A 19451-nucleotide genomic window follows, 5' to 3' on the forward strand; every position below is an offset into this window, starting at 1 on the left:
CAGCAGGAAGGGAAGGATGGAAGGATATAGAGATCTGGGAGTGTGGTTAGAGGGGGTGGTGGAGGGGGGGTTGGCATGACCCAAAATAGCCAGCTCACATGTTTGCTGTGTACGTGGTGAGCTATGAAACCAGGAGAAAAGCCTCCTGCTGAATGCCTGTCTAATCTAATGTTCACCCTCACCCCTGTGTGTGTGTGTGTGTGTGTGTGTGTGTGTGTGTGTTGTGTGTGTGTGTGGTGTGTGTGTGTGTGTGTGTGTGTGTGTGTGTGTGTGTGTGTGTGTGTGTGTGTGTGTGTGTGTGTTGTGTGTGTGTGTGTGTGTGTGTGTGTGTGTGTGTGTGTGTGTGTGTGTGTGTGTGTGTGTGTGTGTGTGTGTGTGTGTGTGTGTGTGTGTGTGTGTGTGTGTGTGTACCTTTTACAATCAGAGAGGCTCTCCCTTGTCAGTGAAGCCTGCTCCCGCTGTTCCCTCATCATCTGTGCTCATCATCTTCATCATTGTCTCTTTTCTCCGTAATATTAACTGATGTTAGACAGCGTCTCAGGCTGGCTGTCGTCCAATTGGGAAAAGGTCAGTGACTAGGCCCGTTTTCTCTTCTATGCTCATTTTAACCTAGTGTAGAGTTAGGCAGACAAATCAGATTACCCCCCACACACACACACACACACACACACACACACCACACACACACACACACACACACACACACACACACACACACACACACACACACACACACACACACACACAGAGAGACAGTATAAGAGCAGACAGCAGATTTGGCCCTGCAGCGTGTGTACTTTAGATCCTGAGCTCTGTCTCGGCCTGTCTCCGACTGTTTCATCTTATTGACTCGATGCAGCTTTTACAGTTATTCATTTACTGCCTGCATAAAAAATAATATGCACACACTGGCGGACTCGCGTTGGGCAGGCTCAGACACAAACATCCTACACACGGTCCTTTCAGTTAATTCCTTTCATTCCACAGTGTGTTTCAACATGCACACTAGATGATTGCCTCTCTCCTCTCACTCTTGCTCTTGCTCTGTCTGTCAATGTTGTGTCTCTGTGTGCTGAACCAACCGGGCTGTTCATATAAAGGAGGTCCCATGACCCTCTCCACAGCTGATCCTGGGAGCAAAGCATTCTGGGAGGCACATGGCTGCGAGGGCGGCATTGCAGTGCGCTGTGATTGGCTCCTTGAGTTTTATGTGTACAGTATGCTGATGTGCAGTTTGGTGTTTTTAGGGTCACAGACTCAAAGGCAGCTTGTGTTGGCCAATGGAATATATGGTAAGACATTCAAATGATATAACCAGCTAATCAAAAACACAGCATGGCACCATGGCAAAGGGGTCGTTCCTTCTCAACACAAAGTCATATTAAATAGAAAGGTCCTCAGGTCTCATTTCTGAAACGTAAATCAGTTATAAACAGGTTTTTATATAGGATTCAGAGATAAGGATAGATTAAAGGCTGAACAAAAGTAAATGAACAATCCTTGAAGTAAATATTTGTCACACTTATCTTAAAGAGGGTGTTTTTACAGATAAATATGCTTTAAATGCGACTAGTTATGAACAAGACTGAAGTTTTTAGAAGTGGTACAATAATTCTAAATTCTTAATACATCATGAAATCAAGGTTCCTCCAGATGTGCCCTGCATTTCTATTTTTATTTAATTATAATACAACTGTATTAGTTTAAGACTAAAATGAAAAGATTGAGCTTTCTGTGACCCATTTATATTGTTTTTTATGGGGCAGCAGAAGCATTATTTAACAGATTCTCAACAAAGCACATTATGCAGTAAACTGAATACAGTATAATACATTATATTGCCAGACACTTACAGAGGATTAGAGAAAAAGAACATTTTTACCACAATGGCTAGCATGCCAGTAATGTAGAGTCATGTTTAACTGGAAAATTAAGTCACAGTGTGTAATCATGAGTAATTGTGCAGCCTTGTGTATGTCAATCTATTGCGGTTTAAGTGAGTTATCATTAACTATAGGTTGCCAGTTACATCTAGTTTTAAAAATGCAGTCTAATACTAGAGTCCTCAAAGAAATCCTACATTTATTAAGATTTTAATGTACAGAACATTAAAAAAAAAAAAAGAAAAAAGGTGTTGATCCAACCTTATGATCATGGAGGCTTACGTTTGTGGGATTATTGCTCTAGACTGCATTATTTGTTGTTGGATGTAACTCATAAACTGCCAGCTGAGTAAATATAGAGCAAATAAATATGCACTTAATAAATGAGTATTATCTTATCAACCCTAAGCCACAGTGTGTCCTGAGTTCACTGGTTACAGGCATGGTGCAGGTTAGGGTGGAGGGTCTTGCTGCTCACTGTGTGTTGTATGGGGATGGATGTTACCTTAAATGACACCCCAGGGTTTCTGCAGTTCTTTGTTTTTCATCCTTCACACTAACCTGAATGCACCACTCCACTACAAGATGGTGTAGTGGCCAGACGTAGTACTGCAGGGACTGAACATTGGGGTGTCATTTGAGGACTCCTTGCTATCCACTCTGCTTTGTCCCCGCGTCACCCTGTGTGTGCTTTCTTCTGCTTTCCACTACATTGCCATCTTATCAGAAACGCTTGAGTGTCGGGACCTTTCTGTGGGGACCTCTGCTTCTGTTTGCCTCTACAGAATCACTCGCTTGTTATTGAGCTCGCCTGCTAATTGCCTGTCCTTTTCCCCCTAGAGCGCTGTAGTTATAGTAATAACATAGACTGTTTATTATGTGAAGGAACATATTTGTCCTTTTTTTTTGTTTTGTCCACTTTCATTAAGGTTAAATAGAGTGACCTCATGTTACACTCTCAGCCCATAGAGGGAGAATGAACTGTCTCCCCCTGTCTGTCTCCATCATCCCTCCCTCTCTCTCTTTCCCTTCCTCTTTTATTCTGTTTCTCAGGTTACCAAACATGAATAAGGGAGGAGACTTGACCAGCCAACATGAACACACAAACACACACTTCTCCTTCCCCTCACCCCTTCCTCCCTTCAGCCACATCTTCATCTCCCCCTTGGATTGTGTGCGTTAATGTGCAGGAGCGCAGCATCTTAATGTGCATACACATGTACCCTGTTAAATGAGTGAGGCTGCAGAGAGGTGGGGGGAAGGGGGAGGAAACAGGAAGGATGTGAGAAAGGGAGGTGGGGAGGCAGAGGCAGCAACCACGCCAGTGTGTGTGTCTGTGTGTGTGAGAGAGAGAGAGAGAGAAAGTCAAAGAGAAAATGGGAGGCAGCTTCACCCACCCTAACAGGGAGGAGGGGGAGGGGAGAGGGAGGACAGACAGCGTGCGCGTCCCTCCAACAGACAGAGGTGAAAGGAAAGTGGGAATGAGAGACAGACGAGAGGGTAGAAGAGGAGCACAATGAAGGAGTGCCATTGTCCATCCTGGCAGCACTGCCATCACACCATCTGCTGAGAGGGAGAGGAGGGCAGTAAAGAGAAGAGGAGGCAGCCAAACGGAGGAGAGGATAGATGGAGAGAAGCTGCCGGCAGTGACTTTGTGAATTAATCGAGCGGATCAGAGGAGAAACACGTTTTTCAGGGAGTGGACGGACGGAGAGCCAGAAAGAGGAAGGAGAGGACAGAAGACCGGACAGTCTGAGGCTGTTTAAAAATTAATGTGGTTCTCATGTAAAAAATAAGCTTTAGATGAATCACCATGGATTATCAACTGTATGCTTTTTAAACCAAAAAAGGGAACTATTTATTTAGCCATTCACAACAAAAAAACTCTTAGAGAAATTGATCAGACTCACTTTATCCAAAACTATTTGAATGACTTTTCTGTTTGTCTTTTTAAACATAGACTCTTTGTGACATAACTTTCTATTCTCTATGAGCATTCTCTGCAGGACGCTATACAATCACTATCTTTGTTAGCTGCTGCTGAGAATATTCAGGGTTTTATGCAACTTTTCTAAACATCAGTGTTGTCTTTTAGAAGTAAGTGGTTTGTGTGGCTGTTGTTGTTTATACTGTAATTAGGAAAGTGCTAATTGTTCTTTTGATATAATAACAGTTTTGCCTGCCATAGTCGGAATCAGTGCATGCAGCCGACATGGGATGTCAACATTGATTGGGTTTTATGGCTGGCGCGACGCCGGTCAAACTTTGATCATTTCCTGTAACCTATTGATCTCTCTCTGAGTCTTTAGTTGTTCCTGCTGTTGGAAAACAAGCTCCATGTGCAGCCTTTGATGCAGCAGCTAATTGCTGTCATGTGATTTGATAAAGCAGTTATCTCTTTGTCCGAAGATTTCTGTGGTTGTCGGGACTTCTCCGTAAATTTCCTCCGCAGGCATCTCTTTTTAATGTCTGTTGCCATAGCAACGGGCAGCAGCTGCAGACAGAACAAGATTTAAAGTCGTTTTTTGTGTCTTGTATTTTAAAACCGGTACTGTTCCCTTAGGATAACTGTGTAAGTTGTGTAGATAAGAAAAGTATATGGTTGTTTGCAGACTTTCTTTCTTAGAATGTTTTCTCTTTACTAGACATCCTTTGTCTATTCGGAGCGCAGCAATCTCCGAGAATCAGGGTTGTTTCAGGTCACCTGTCTCCCCCCTCCCCATTCTGTGCTTTAGTCTAGTGTGAATCGGCGCAGCCCCTCTTGTCCTGATCTCACCTTTATCGGCAACTACAATTTTCATCAGTGAAGCTGCCAATATCAGGAATGACATAAATTTGATTATCGTGCACTTGTACATGTCACTCAGTGCCGCTGCTGTGCCACTAATCACTGATCATTAGTACTGCTCTTTGTGACGGTCTGTTCCCCTCACTGTCTGTGTGTTGGTGAGTCAGGATTTATCCTCATGCAGAGGGTCATTCCCCCTGCAGTCACCTGACCTACATTGTGTTCTGTGCACTTAAACAATTCGGGCAGGGCATTGAGACTGTCAGCATCCCTTTGTCGATTTTCCTCTTGTGTGTCCATTTAGGATCTTTTGCCTTTTTAAGAACTAATTCCCTCTCAAGACTAATTTCTGTTTTAATTAGGTCTGTGACAGACGGTGTTGTTTGTTCTGCCTGCTTTTTGATTGTCCAAATACAGGGTGTCTTTTGTGACTTTTTCCAGCCATACTTCTTTACAGTTTTCTGGAGATCATCCCACCCTGTCTGGCAGTGCGTTAGTGTGACTGGATCCTCCATGGTGCTTTTTGGCCAGGACCAGATGGATGACTAGCTAGAATTACTAGACAACCCCTCTGTGGTGCTAGACTGGTGTGGGCGACTGTTCCTTTACCATGCATTCAGCGCCCACTACAAGCTGGTGCGTAGTTCTTTGAACACAGTTAACTTCGGAAATGTTAGTGTGTGGTAAAGTCAACCTCCTCGCTAGGCATCACTGAAACTTCGGTGGCAGATTCACAGAGTTGTATAAGTGGTGTAGGCAAGGTGGTGTAAATCTTGCTCTCCTTTCAGGGAGTAAAGGGCAAGAGATTTTAAATATAACAGGTGCGTAAACAGCACTGAGGTGTAGGCCAGCCAGCTTGCTGCAGGACTGCCTTACCTTCTACTGAGGTCAAACTGCTGCACATGGTTTAGTTAGTTGGACTCTGCAAGAGACTGTTACTGTAAACAGACTGTTGTTTGCCTTCTAGGTTGGACTATGCAGAATAAGACATGTGGCCTGTTCATACCATATAGGGCTGAGTCAAAGCTCTTCTCTCAGGAAACTGACTACAATCTGGGTTTGTTGTTTTAAACCACGCAGTAATCAAGTAATAGGGTGAGAAGAGAGCTGCAAATAAAAACTCAACATACCAACAGTTTTATTTGAGCCTCTCCAGCTTGGTGAGTTCAACTCCCAGGAGCATCCAGCACCATTCAGGGAATGCTGGGTTGAGGGCTCAAACCGGACAATTCAGGTCTCATTACCATCACAAGCCCACCGTTAGTCGTCATCAGCCAATGACCTACATTCTCTGGTGTTACATCACCACCGTGCTACTGCAGAGTGTGTCACTACCAGACACAGACAACATCTCAGAGTCAGCTTACCACTAACTAATGGTGCTCTAGAAAAAAAAACATCCTTACCGAGTTGGCCAGTTTTGAAAACATACTTGAACCAAGGCAACTTGTTTTAGCCATATCAGGAACTTGAGTCAGGAACGGGCCAAACTCTAACGGCCCATTCTTCTACTCGCTTCTTTTCTGTTTTCTACTTGTGTCTAAATAGGTGACCGTGCCTGGCCTCTAGATCCTTAATATTAAAGTTGGCGAGGCGGAAAGACGGGGCTCACCATTAATATATTATACAGGGGACTGTTAACCAGACAGCCTGGAGAACGGGAGAGCATACGAGGGAGGGGGTGAGGGGGGAGCGAGAGATCATCTGGAAGAGGAGAGAGGAAGTGGTGGTGAGGGAGAGGGCGGAGGCGTTGGAGAGACAGAGACTGGCAGAGTACATTGTGTGGAGGAAGAGAGAGGGCTTCCAGGAGAAGAGAGACAGGGAGAAGGGAGGAAAGTGTGCAGAGAAAGAGAACGGGGCAGGGCCAGAAGTTATCTGGAAGAGGAGAGGAGAAGAAGAAGAAGAAGAAGGAGACGCAGGGAGGGAGAGAGCCAGGGCCATTCAGAGAGGACATGATATCATTTGGAGGAAGAAAGAGAGGGAGTAAAACAGGAACGCGTGGTAAGATTTGAGATTACGATGCACTCGAAAGTAGGTGTTAAAGAAAGCGTGCTGCGTTGGATACTAGCCATACATCAGTAAGCCTCCTCTCTCTTCTTTAGCAGCTTTATTCAGCCCCGCAGGTGCTCACTGTAGTATCGAAAAACAATTGGAGCTGTCTATTGTGTGTGTTGATGGAGTGTTCATGCGCGCAACCCCCTTGTGATCCCCTCGTTGGCTGCTAATAGGATTTTTATAGGCATGTGTCAAGCAGGATAGAGCTGCCAAAAGGCTTCACACTTCCACGCATGTACACACCACAACACACACACAGATAATCTTAAGAAGCAGTGTGGGCAGGGAAGATTTATACAGCCTCACACACGTGTCAACACATCACATATGAGAGCGCACCCCTCAGTCCAATGACACATGGGAGGGGGCGTTGAGAGACAATCACTTGTGTTGATTCTCCATGGTGAAGCCGACAGCTGGATAACAGGCCCTCACTGAGAGGCTATTAAGTCCGGTCAAGATACTCACAGATATTGTTTTACATTGTGGCAAAAACTCCAAGACGAACACTTTGTGGAGAGCTAAGACTGTCGTCCTCAGAGGTCCCTGGGAACATATGAACCTTGATGCAGATTTAAAAGTGAACTGATGACAACATGATATGCACTGGTGCAGAAGAAATACACTTTTTTCATCGGCTTCTTCCATTAACTGGGACATCCAACTTTTCTTCATCTCGTTCTCCTTTCATCGTGGGTACAGCCGTTTTCAAAGCAGCTGGGTTTCAGCCGCCTGGTAACGAGTGGAGGACAGACAACCAGACAGATGGGTGCTGCTCTTATGCTGACAGAGACATACAGATGGCTGGGTGTCCTTATAGAGAAACACATTGAATACTGAGACATAAAGACTTTGTTTGAATCACTAGAGACTGTGTGGATTTAAAGACTGACACTACAGATTCACTATGGAGCTCGTCCCAAAAACCAAGTACACCCACTTTCGGAGTGAATCGCTGAGCTCAACTGATGAAACAAACTCCAATCCATCATCGTTCCCTCCATCTAGTCCTGCCACCCCGCTCACTCCCTCCCCTGGTTTACCTTCCTCTTTCTCCTCCTCGTCTCTCACTCCCATCTTGCCCCCTTCCTCTCCCCGCCAGGCTGAGAACAGCCCCACCACCCTCTGCTCCTTCTTCCCCAGAATGGGATCCCTCCGCCTGGGTGTCTCTGCCACTCTTCTCCCTGGACTCAAGGCCTCGAGAGGGCTGCAGCTGCCCCACGCGCCTGTTGAGTCCTCTGGGGACGACAGGAGTAACTCCAGCTCCTCCCCTATTTTTCATCGCCTAATTCCCCCTTTAACCGCTCCTTCTCCCCCTCCCCGACCTCCTCTGCAGGACATGAACCGGCTGGGAGGGGCGTCCAGGAGGGCACGCGTGGAAGGAGGGCAGCTGGGAGGAGACGAGTGGACGCGCCATGGATCCTTTGTCAACAAGCCCACTCGCGGCTGGCTGCACTCCGACAGTGTGGTCACCACCGCCGGTGTTTCCTACAGTGTCCGGGTGAGTGTCTGGCACACTCTTACAACCCCCTAAAATATATAATCACACATCCCTCTGTCCAGACAGTTTCTATGCATATAAACCGCCTTCTCTCACATTTTTAAGACTCCAGAAATTAAAAGAAAACACCATTGCTTTTCTTCCTCTTGTGTTCCATCTGTGCAATGGGACTGTGATGCAGGAAATGTCTGATGCTAATGCGTTGCCTTCCTGTTTCCTATTTCAGTACATGGGCTGCGTGGAAGTGCTACAGTCGATGCGAGCGCTGGACTTCAACACCAGAACTCAGGTCACCAGGTGAGATTACAGACTGCTCCTCTGTCACTGGCGGGCCATTTTGCTCACTTAATTTCTCATCGCTACATGTGGGGGCGAGATGGTGCGGGGAAGTGTGGTCAGACAAAAAGCACCGCCCACCTCTCATATATGTATTTGCCGCCTCTTCGGCTTCCGCTCGCTTTTGCTTGCTTGCTTATTACTTACTCAGTTAGTGACTGTGTGTGTGTGCACGCCTGCAGCTCTTGCATCCCCTAAATTAGAATGTTTTGGAATCCTTGTGGTTTCCTTCTGGTTTCCGTAGTGATGTTTGTCTCCATGGAAAAGACGAGCACAGTGTAGGGATGATAAATTAAATCAGCCACTGCCAGCTCTCACTTAATTGTCCACATAATTGTGATTCCGAGAAGGTGTAAGGATTAATGACATGTTATTGTAATTCTTGCATGTTGTGTTTCAGGGAGGCAATCTCCGTGGTGTGCGAGGCCGTGCCCGGAGCCAAAGGAGCACAGCGCCGGAGAAAGGTACACAACATGTACACAAGCACACACCCTTACACAGCATTATTTATTTATACGGGTTAAGTGGGCGGTGGGAATGGGTTTTCAGGATTAGAGCTGGATTTAGCTTGATTGTCCACTCTGTGGTCAGTTGGCTATTCAGTCACACACACACACACACACACACACACACACACACACACACACACACACACACACACACACACACACACACACACACACACACACACACACACACACACAAACAGACCTTGATTTAGGATGATTGTACTCTTCTGCGGTTAGTGGCCTGCTCGCAGGTAATTACCAATCACTCTCCGGTCTCCCTTTTCCCACCCTCTTGTCACAAGGGAGGCTGGAGAGGTGGAGTAGTAGCATGTGTGGAGCCACTGTCTGGCCAGAGAAGCATTAAAGAAACGCAGATGCAGTTGAGAGTGCTGCGTTAAGACTCCATGTGTTCCTGTAAAACTAAACATCCACCCAAACACTCAATAAAACAGGTGGCTAAATCCAGCAGCCCGCTGTCAGAGTAGGATTTAAACAAGGAATGTCTGGCGCACCAGACAACGTCTAGTTAAGGATGTAAACTAGAATAAAAGCAGTCTAGTCCCTCGGATTTGGCTGGACTGAGGTTAATGTGGCTGAGCAATGTGCATCCTGCCCTGATGCTATTTTTCTCAAAGCGCACGCCAAATATTCTGAGGTAAATATGGATGAGAGCAGCTGGAGGAGGATTGGGATGAAAGGCTGGCACAACACTGCTGGTCTGAGTGATGCTCTTGGCCCAGCCTTCAGTATGCTAGATGTTCATTGGACACAGTTGGCCTTGGAGACAGGATCATTTTTACAATTGCAGCTGTTCTTCCACTCCCACACACACAGGCATGTTCACACATACGCCCACAGGCTCATGCAAAGGCAGGGGGGACTCAATGAACGACCGTGCCATGTTGGAGTACAAAAAAAAGCCTGTTGTTTATGTTTTTGCACCTTGTTTGTTACTCATTGATGAAATCCCTGTCTTTCTCAGCCATCTTCTCGCTGTATGACCTCCATCCTGGGGAAGAGTAACCTGCAATTTGCCGGCATGACAATCACCCTCACCATCTCCACCAGCAGCCTCAACCTTCTGGCCGCTGACTGCAAACAGGTTAGACTACAACCAGCTCACACTTGAAGCTGCTTTTCTGTGTATTTTTCCTTAAAAAACTCTGTTGGTGTCTGTAGAGTTGTCCCTGATCTGCAGAGATTTGACTGTGAGTCAGAGATGCGTCTGATAGTTAGAGCTCTGTAGCCAGAGGTGTGTTTGGTATCTGGAGAGCACTAAGCCTGTGCAGTTTACTGAAGCAGAGCAAACCTGAAGATCTCACTGCTTGAGGTATTTCATGTGGATTTAAGGATTATAAAAACTAACTTCAAAAAGATTTTTAGAAATTAATTGTTTTTATACGATTGTAACTTTATACTTTTTTAAAAAATATTATATTGTTTGTCATTCAAAGCTGGCTACACTATGTTAAACGCCTGATTATTATTTATCATAATTATATATACTATTATGAACTACATACTTAAGAGTTTTATGATCATTTCAAATAATGTTTTTAAAGCTTCAATAACATAATATCCGTCACTTTTACTCTGTATTTAATACAAACATCAGATTTAATAATAAAGTCGTACTTGAATTGTTAAAAAAATATATGTTTTAGACATATATTTTGACATACATCAAGAAAATATCTTAATAAATATCCACTTAACTCGAGGTATTATTTGTTTATGTGTTGTGACCTTTTAAAGATGCCCAGGGAAGTAATAGGCTTCTTCCCTTGCCTCATTTATTTTGGATGAAGCACAAACTACTCTCAACCATCGTCTTCATTCCTGCATCGCCAGGGGGCAGGAAGTGATCTTCGGCTTATGAGTTAATAACTGCTGAATTATGTTTATTTCTTTGTGGCATCAGCACAGGATAGTGCAATGCACAAAGAAACATGCCATACACATACATCCATTCACAAATAAAGCCTCAGACATAGACCGCACATTGTGCACGGAGCATTAGCAAGTGTTGATGTCTTTATTGATCCTGAATGGGTGGTTGCTGCAGACTGTTAAAAAGGTGTCCCACTTAGTTGTATCTCTGCTGCAGTTGAAGCTTCAATGGAGGGGAAAGCACTTTTCCCAGTAATGATTCCACATTTGTCTCTCCATCCACATGCTTTCATCTCACTTCCCACATACTTCATGTCACCCACGTGCTCTCCTTCTGTCTCCCTCTCTCCCCCCCTCTCTCTCTCTCTCTTTCTTTTTCTCCACAGATAATCGCCAACCATCACATGCAGTCCATCTCCTTCGCCTCTGGAGGAGACCCAGTGAGTCACTGTCTAGCTCAGCTCAAATCTCACTCTGGCCTTTTTCCATCTTTCTTCAGCCTGCATATCCTTCCTTCCTGTCTTCTGTCATTGTCTATTCATAAGAATGCCACTCACTCCTTTGCTGCCTCGCTGGTTTGCAGTCTTTGTCTCTCAACCTTGATCTTGGTACTTCCTGTCTTTTTCTCTTTCAGCTCAATGTATGTTTTTAACCTCTGTTTTGACTTTAAGACAGCAGCTTTTGCTCGATCTCTTTCTTCTTATTCTTCTGTTTAACCTTTCTATCTCAAACCTGCCCTTCACTTTTTCCTCCTGATATTTTTGTACCCTTCCCTCCTAACTTTCTCACCCTGTGTCCCTCAGGATACGGCTGAGTACGTAGCATATGTGGCCAAAGACCCAGTCAACCAGAGAGGTGAGCAGAAAGGACACCTTCACTCAGGCAGCTTCTGACGAAAGAGGCTCTTAAAAAATCATATTGAAGTCAACTTGCTCAGTCCCTTGGTTTGAGCAGAACTCTGACCGCGATCATTCGGTACACGAGTTCCACATTTTCTATCTACATTCAGTCTCTGGATGGTGAAATATGTTTTAAAAATACTACTACATGTACTTCTGTATAATGCTGTAAATCAGTGCCTCTCAAAGTGTGGTCCACGGACCACTGGTGGTTCGTGAGCGCCCCCTAGTGGTCCGTGAGTATATTGGTAACATTTCACATTTGAAATTAATTAATTAATTAAAGTTTCCCGCACTCTCGCGAGAATATCTCTGCAATGGAGCAAGTTTACGTTTCACTTTCAATTGCATGATATAGCCCAGCGCAACACCTTCATCACACATGTTGCCACTTGTTTGTACCATCTTCAGGCGATTTGTAATCTGTTCTAGAAAAACTATGTGTTTTTTTATATTTGTGGAGTTAGGTGGTCCGCGAGTGTTTTTTTATTGGTTAAGTGGTCCTTGGTATGAAAAACTTTGAGAAACACTGCTGTAAATAAATGAGAACAAGACGTTTTATGAAATTATAATGAATCCTATTAAATTAATGATATGGCTCTATTCATATTTTACCCTCTTTTGAATTTGAGAAGTCGCCCACTAGAGCTGAGACATTACAGACTCAGAGTGCAGAGTGAAGGAAGAAACAGTGCATTGAACACTAAATAGGCATAGCAAATAACAACGGTTTTCAATTGTTTGGCACATTCTGCTTTAGCCATGCTCTTATGCTAAATATGTGAACATGTGATCGATTTTCAATGTAACTATCTAAAATGGATGGAAATAAAATTCCCTGTTTCGCATTTAGCTCAGGAGGAACAGAAAAATGATATATTTAAAACTATATTATTATAGTTAGAACTATTCGTGTTCTCTATTCAATTCAGTAATAACTACCTAAGTGTCATTATTCAAGATACATGTAAGAATGTACTGCTGCTGAAAATGCACATGCATACACAGTATTCTTCTTTGCTTGCAATTCCGAATATTTCTCTATCTTTGCACATTATATTCAAGTACATGTTGCTGCAGCTTCCTTATTAGTCATGTGTGCTTCCTCTTCTCTAGCTTGTCATATCCTGGAGTGCTCAGAGGGTTTAGCCCAGGAAGTCATCAGCACCATTGGCCAGGCCTTTGAACTGCGTTTCAAACAGTACCTAAAGAACCCTCCCAAACTGGTCACACCTCACGACAGGTAAATGCAAAACATGCCCCTCACTCAGGCCCAAAACATGAGCCTGTGTTTGTATTTTGTCTCATCTTATCTGTTTTGATCACCTCTTTCTGTCTCAGAATGGCTCCGTTTGACGGCTCTGCGTGGGAGGAAGAAGATGAAGAGGCCGCTCAACCTCCTGACGTCCCTTACTATAATAATTTCCCTGGAAAACAGCCTCCCCCTGGTGGACTGGTTGACATGAGGACCCGCCCGGGTGCCACGCTGGTGAGAAATATGCATATAAAATGCAACAGATACTGCTTCAACACATCCAAACTATACTTATACTGCAGTCAATAGATGATACACCAGTTAAAAAACCTCGCTTCAAAATGTTATCAAGACGAGAAAATGAAAGGGCAATAATATGAGTTGCCCTGTTTGTGCTATACAAATTGACAGTGACCCTTCGTAACCCTATTAATAGGAATATATTTGTGTACTGTATATAGACACAAGAGCAAGCCCACATGTGGTTATGAGTCATTATTTGTTTTTATTCCTCTGTGTTTGCAGCCGTATGGACAGCCAGGCCATAATGACATCCACAAGCAGCCTCTGCCGCCTCTACCAGGTGAGTCTCTGTAAGGCACTGGACAAATTTCCATCCAGGTGCAATTATGATGGAACTCAGTCACAATTTTTTTTACAATACTATGTCTTTCTTTATTTGTTCAATCTATAAACTTGCGACCACCATGTTGGCACAAACAGCCAATTGGACTCAATGATGAACTGATAGATATTGGTGGACAATGGTCAAGGTCACTTTGACTGCACACAACATGTTGTCCCGTAACTCAACAACCCCATTGCTAATTGTAACTAATCTATCAACTGTGCATGGCAAAGGAAGAAATGGAAAATTTGTGCTAAGGTCGCTTACCTGTTTTTTCCTTTCCTTCTTCTAGTGGGTGCCAAAGAAGGGGGACGAGAACTTTTCGATGACCCTTCATACGTCAACGTTGACAAACCCCGTCTCCCAGTTGCAGCCAATGGAAATGCTCACAGAGATGCTTTTGACATGAGTAAGTGCTTTACTCTGTCTTTCTATTATGTGTTAGTAATATCACACCAGCTCGATAATTGAAGCTGAAATGGACTGCTGTCTAAAAAAACACTGAATAAGTGCAGGGAAATTAAATAACGGAAATAAGTTATTATATGATTTCTTGTAAATGAAAGATTCTGTGGGTTGAAAGCTTAATGAATAGAAATACCGGTAGCACAAATTTGCAGTTATGTTGCCATGTGGAAAGAATAGGGGTTAATTATTGACTGAGGAGACGAGCAGAGTAGTGTGTGCTTTACATTCCATATGAAAGGCTAATTGAAGAGTGGAGCTGGCCGCAGAAGGCAGTCTTGGAGGAAGATAAGGGAATTAGAGTGCCTATGTCCATTACAGGGGCATTTTATGTTACATGATTGGTTGACTGCGTAAAGCTTTTCACATTAGAGTCCACTATCAGAGTAGAGCACGCATCTGTCAATCCATGCGCTTCACTTGGATAAGGTCCAATCATCTTCCTTATAAAATAAACGAGGAACATGAGTTTTCCTATACATGTGCATAAACAATAAAATAATACAATTATATGTGTATTTGTTTTCTATAGAGCCGTTTGACGATGCCCTGGGAGTCTCTGGACATGGTGGTCCAAACTCGGTGTCAGCGGCGCCCCCTCTGGTGGAGCAGCTGCAGTGCGAGTCCTGGTTCCACGGTAGCTTGAGTCGCAGGGAGGCAGAGAGGCTTCTGACCCGCGATGGAGACTTCCTCGTGCGAGAGTCTGGAACCACGCCTGGACAGTATGTCCTCACGGGACAGCAGGGGGGTCAGCCCAAACACCTGCTACTAGTCGACCCAGAAGGAGTGGTGAGTCATGAAGGGGGGAGGAGATCATAAGGGGCGAGAGAGATTACAAAGGGGAGGAAGAAGCATGAATTGGCCATTTTGTATTCCTAACACATGGTTGTATAGGTTTGTATCTTTTCAAACTTGCCTTTAACACTTTTTTAATGTCTTTTAGGTCCGCACAAAAGACCATCGGTTTGAAAGTGTGAGTCACCTGATCAGTTACCACATGGACAACAGACTCCCCATCGTATCTGCTGGTAGCGAAGTGTGTCTGCAACAGCCAGTAGAGCGCAGAGCCTAACGTTACACAAACCAATGCAATACTCCACCAAATGCACACACTCCTGAAGCAATTCAACACAAGACAAAGACACCTTCATATGCTTTGAACACAGCAACACTACACTAAACACAGACGCACACATACATATACAATAATAAATATGCACATAACACTGCAAAGAAAGCCAAAAAAATATAATTTTTCTGTAAATCACACACTTGCTGCTGTTGCTACATATTCCTTTCCTTTCTGAAAGCTGAACTATGACCTGCAGTCTTCGACCCCCAACTCTTTTCAGGCGCACCCCTCCAACACGGAGAAGCACCGCTGCAATTTCTCAACAGCCTACTGTGAACCAGGGAGGAGCCCTTTGCTAATTTTAAAACAGGGCGGAAAACAAAATCCATTTTTTTTTATAAGAAAAAGAAATAACATGCAATTTATGAGAAAAAAATAAGAACTAATACATGGAATCTTGTACAAAAAAAAAGGACTCAAACATGAAGAAAGGAGCATTAATGGGACATTGAATGAGATTTTCAGTGCTTGTAACCGTGTGTTGTTTCATTCAGCGAAATTATTCCCCTCCTCACACTGTCGCTGGAGCATATTTGGCAAAACAGGAACTGGATGTTAATGATTGTTTTTTCCAGAGACATAAACTCTTCACTTCAAGTGTCAATGGAGCACTTCAGCAGCAAACCTGACTTTAAAAAAGCAAAAAAGCCTGGGGATTATGCATAAACGAGTTTTTGCTTCTAACCTAATCAGGGGAGGCTGCCCCAAGCCACTCCCCTTTTTAAGGACTTTTGAACTTTGACCCCTGGAGTGATACCTGGCGATGATGAAAGCCTGTATGCAAAACTGGGGGATTGCTATGCCAATCGCCACGTCCTTTTTTTTTTGTAACTGTTATCTTGGGACTCATTACTTCTAGGACATTCTGAGGAGGATCTAAACAGCTGTATCTCCCTAATCCCTCCGTAAACACACACACACCTTTAAACCACACACGGTCTGCACCACCTGTCATGCCAAAGAACATGAATTGGTTGCCAACAGCAGAGAAAGCCATGGCAACTATCAGCAGTTATCTATCATGTAGGCTTACAGCATAGGGAGCAAGTTTAGATTTAATATGCATATTAAAATTGGATTTATGGGGGAGAAGAATCTAGGTGTTGTGTTTGACTACATAATCAAAACTGAGATTTTGTAAGTAAATTGTGCATTGATGTCACCAAAAAAAAAACGCAATAGCAAGTATGTTAAGAGAAGCATCATTTGACACTTAGTGTGTGTTTGCACTGACAATCTATGGTTTATATCTTTACGGAGGATTATGACTGAAAGCAAAGGAGTTTTAAAAAAGAGTGCTTTAAATTTAGGCAAACATTGAACAGTCCATGCAATTACTCTCCCTCTGCAAAATGATCATTGTAACTGGTAAGGTGATTTTGTGAATCGTGATGTTGCTTTATTTTTATTATTCCCTCAATCACTTGAGGGAATAATGTGCTTTGAAAAAGAAAATTAGGTGGTTTGGTGGTAATTGAACAAAAAGTACATACCTGTTTTCGGAGCATTGCTAATGTTAAGCCAAATGTTGCTCCTCAGTGTGCTGCTTTCACAAACTTTGAGGACCTAGGGGGGAGAAGTTCACGCTATTTTTTGTCCTTCTCCATTTCTCCTTCCTCAGTTCATGATGATGATGTTGTTGTTTTTTTATATCTTTTTAATTGTGCCTTGTTTCTTCAATGCAGTCACGTCACTTCAATGCAGTCACCTTATGTACTTAATTCAAATGTAGTAGACTACAGGAGAATCTCACACAAGCCTTTCAGTTAAACAAAGTTAAACAAAGACTTTGCAAAAATGACACTCCAATAAACACACACACAGATCCAGTGATGGCAATCTCCTCTGATGCACATTTTTGCATTCAGCTTATAGTCACAGATACTTGATGTCATCGTGGAGGGAGGGGTAATTTCCTGACCATCTGTAAATAACATAGACTTTTGATTGGTCAGTTCAGTGTTGGATTATTGTTTTCATGTCCTTAATAACTTATATGAGAAAAAAACACAGCACTGAGGTAGCTCTTTTTGAATCCAATTGAACTTGTCAAAGAAGTCGATGCCAAACTCTTGAAACATGAGAAGGGATCTTTTAAGCTAAACCTTAACTGTCAACTAGTCGTCAGACCCTGAAGTGGGTTCATATGTAATGCACACATACACATACCTGACTGACAGCTGGGTCAGTGAGACACACACACTCTGCCTGTTTAGGTTTTTGTAGGTCAGAGATGGGAAAACCAGAGCTTTAATATCTGCCATTACTGTGAGTGTGTGTTCATAAACTGACCCACTGGACCCTCGTCATCATTAGTGAACCAGTCCCGTGTTATCTTCCTTCATCACAGATGCCTTTGTTGCATGAAAATCCTTTTTTTTAATGTGTTTGTTGTTGGTGATGGTGATAGTGTTGATTATGCTGTTGTACTTTTTAATTTGTGAAAGCCAAAGGTTAATTTTGAATAGCGTGCAAAGATATTGATTTTTACTTTCTGTGTTTCTGTTTTTTAGTTTACACCTGTATCTCAAAATATAGATTGCATATATAAATACATATATCATTCATCTCTCTCTGTGAGTTTGGCTTCTGATATAAGTGTGTGATAGGCCTGAGGGTGTGGCCCTTTGTTGTAAAGGCTTTATTTATAAGATAACTTCATTTTTCTATAAAAGTAAACCAAACAACTTTGGAAAATAAACAACAAAGCAGACACTGCTGGTAGGTATGATCACCTGTCACACACAGTACTGTCCTGAACAAAGAGTGGGGTGCAGTGGCAGTGGTACTGATGGAGCTACTGGAACCCTCTTGTTTGTTAACAGATGAGCCTATAACAGTAGGGGGCTGATTCAGGGATTATTAGAGTGCAGGGAGAGAGTGTGTGGGGTCCTATACAACAGAAGGGAATAGTGCAAAGCAAAGGTAAACAAGGCCTTTAATCAATCAGCGGATGTTTGAAAGCAGAGAACAGTCGCGAAAAAGCAGGATGTGAATGGAGGCAGCCTGCAGCTTGTATAGGAGGTTATAAGTAGAGGGGCTTACTGTGGCAGGAATACGAAGCAGACCTCAGCTGTTGCACTGGCACAGTCTGATTCAACTTGTCAGACATCACCTCCTATTTCTTTTCTTCGGCTGGCCTCTTTGATGCCTCTGCTTCGTTTTCTCTCCGGAGCCATGCATCCCCAGCGTCCTCAGGCCATGCCCTCATCCTCCTCCTCTCTGGGACAGAATCTGCGGGATATGGCCATGGGTCTGGGAAGAGGCAAGAACTTATTGGGAGGAAACGTCGCCTACGGTTTTATCCAGTCGGTTAAGGAGTGCCTTTATTTCCTGCTCTGCTGCTGGTGCATCAAAGAGATCCTGGATTAAGAGATCAAGTGGTTGAACATTGATTTTCACTTTTTTCCGACGGCTCCTTGAGTGTTATTTCAACCAACTTCTATTTAATTGAGAATGGAGCGTTTGATCAGCAGTTCTGGCAAAGCATTGGCAAGTATGAGTTTTGTCTCATATGACAACAAACTACTTGAGTCTAATTAGATTATATTGCAATTTATGTTAATGTTAGAGTGAGGATCTCAATTTTAGAAAGCAGCCATTTCTATGGGGTATAGTTTGTGTTGAAAAATGTTTATCTCTGTTTTTCAGTGGTTGTAGGATGCTCTTCTTGGGTTCCAGGAAACACACTTGCACTTTTTCAGAAGCTTCAAATGCTCGCTGAGAGAATGGGTCAGAGTTTCCTGAGTTCAACCCTGCTGATCTGACTACTTGAGGAATGGCAGCCCTGGTGTTCACTGTACAACACAAACTGGTGTGCAATGAATAAAAGAACTGATGAATAGAAAAAAGATAACCGTTATGTCTGCATGTTTTTTCATTTTGTTTTGGTTAATATTTTAGTTTACCTGTACTGCTGAAGAATATATATATATATATATATATATATATATATAGAAATATTGATTAGGTGTCCAACTTTAATGTGACTTAGACATAGTTTGCACAATAGTGTGTCTTTATTGAGGTCCAATTAATGAATTAGGTATTGAACAAAAACATTGAGACATTTTACAAGTTGTCTTGAAGGATATTGTAACCAAAAACCTG

At 43.2% G+C, this 19451-nt stretch overlaps 2 protein-coding genes across 6 annotated transcripts in view; both read left to right on the plus strand.

The window, feature by feature from the left end:
* The window catches only part of shc1 (SHC (Src homology 2 domain containing) transforming protein 1), a 20016-nt gene extending 2110 nt beyond the window's left edge, over positions 1-17906 (plus strand). The window contains exons 1-13 of one of the 4 annotated variants that reach the window (XM_079692364.1): positions 425-567; positions 8063-8227; positions 8454-8524; positions 8964-9027; positions 10055-10174; positions 11349-11402; positions 11766-11817; positions 12978-13104; positions 13203-13350; positions 13642-13699; positions 14037-14153; positions 14742-14998; positions 15153-17906. In XM_079692364.1, the coding sequence (XP_079548490.1) occupies positions 523-567; positions 8063-8227; positions 8454-8524; positions 8964-9027; positions 10055-10174; positions 11349-11402; positions 11766-11817; positions 12978-13104; positions 13203-13350; positions 13642-13699; positions 14037-14153; positions 14742-14998; positions 15153-15281 (1407 nt within the window). In that variant the 5' untranslated portion in view covers positions 425-522 and the 3' untranslated portion in view covers positions 15282-17906. Of the gene's footprint in view, positions 1-424; positions 568-3298; positions 8228-8453; positions 8525-8963; positions 9028-10054; positions 10175-11348; positions 11403-11765; positions 11818-12977; positions 13105-13202; positions 13351-13641; positions 13700-14036; positions 14154-14741; positions 14999-15152 lie in introns of those variants that run through there. The other 3 variants (XM_079692365.1, XM_079692362.1, XM_079692363.1) reach the window with 3 other exon arrangements.
* Positions 17907-18056: 150 nt separating this feature from the next.
* Positions 18057-19282, plus strand: lenep (lens epithelial protein). Of its 2 annotated transcripts, none has more exons than XM_079692367.1 (2): positions 18057-18837; positions 18993-19282. In XM_079692367.1, the coding sequence occupies exon 1, from the start codon at positions 18489-18491 to the stop codon at positions 18711-18713; it is 225 nt and encodes a 74-aa protein (XP_079548493.1). In that variant the 5' UTR covers positions 18057-18488; the 3' UTR covers positions 18714-18837; positions 18993-19282. The 2 variants fall into 2 exon arrangements, with proteins under 2 accessions (XP_079548493.1, XP_079548492.1); XM_079692366.1 differs by having other exon boundaries at positions 18057-18833.
* Positions 19283-19451: the final 169 nt, after the last annotated feature.

Source organism: Notothenia rossii (genome assembly GCF_949606895.1).
Source record: "Notothenia rossii genome assembly, chromosome: 7".
In the NCBI taxonomy this organism is placed as follows: Eukaryota; Metazoa; Chordata; class Actinopteri; order Perciformes; family Nototheniidae; genus Notothenia; species Notothenia rossii.

Bases quoted from the DNA above. Each gene is read 5' to 3' on its own strand.
- lenep (XM_079692367.1), top strand. From the start codon at position 18,489: ATGCCTCTGCTTCGTTTTCTCTCCGGAGCCATGCATCCCCAGCGTCCT.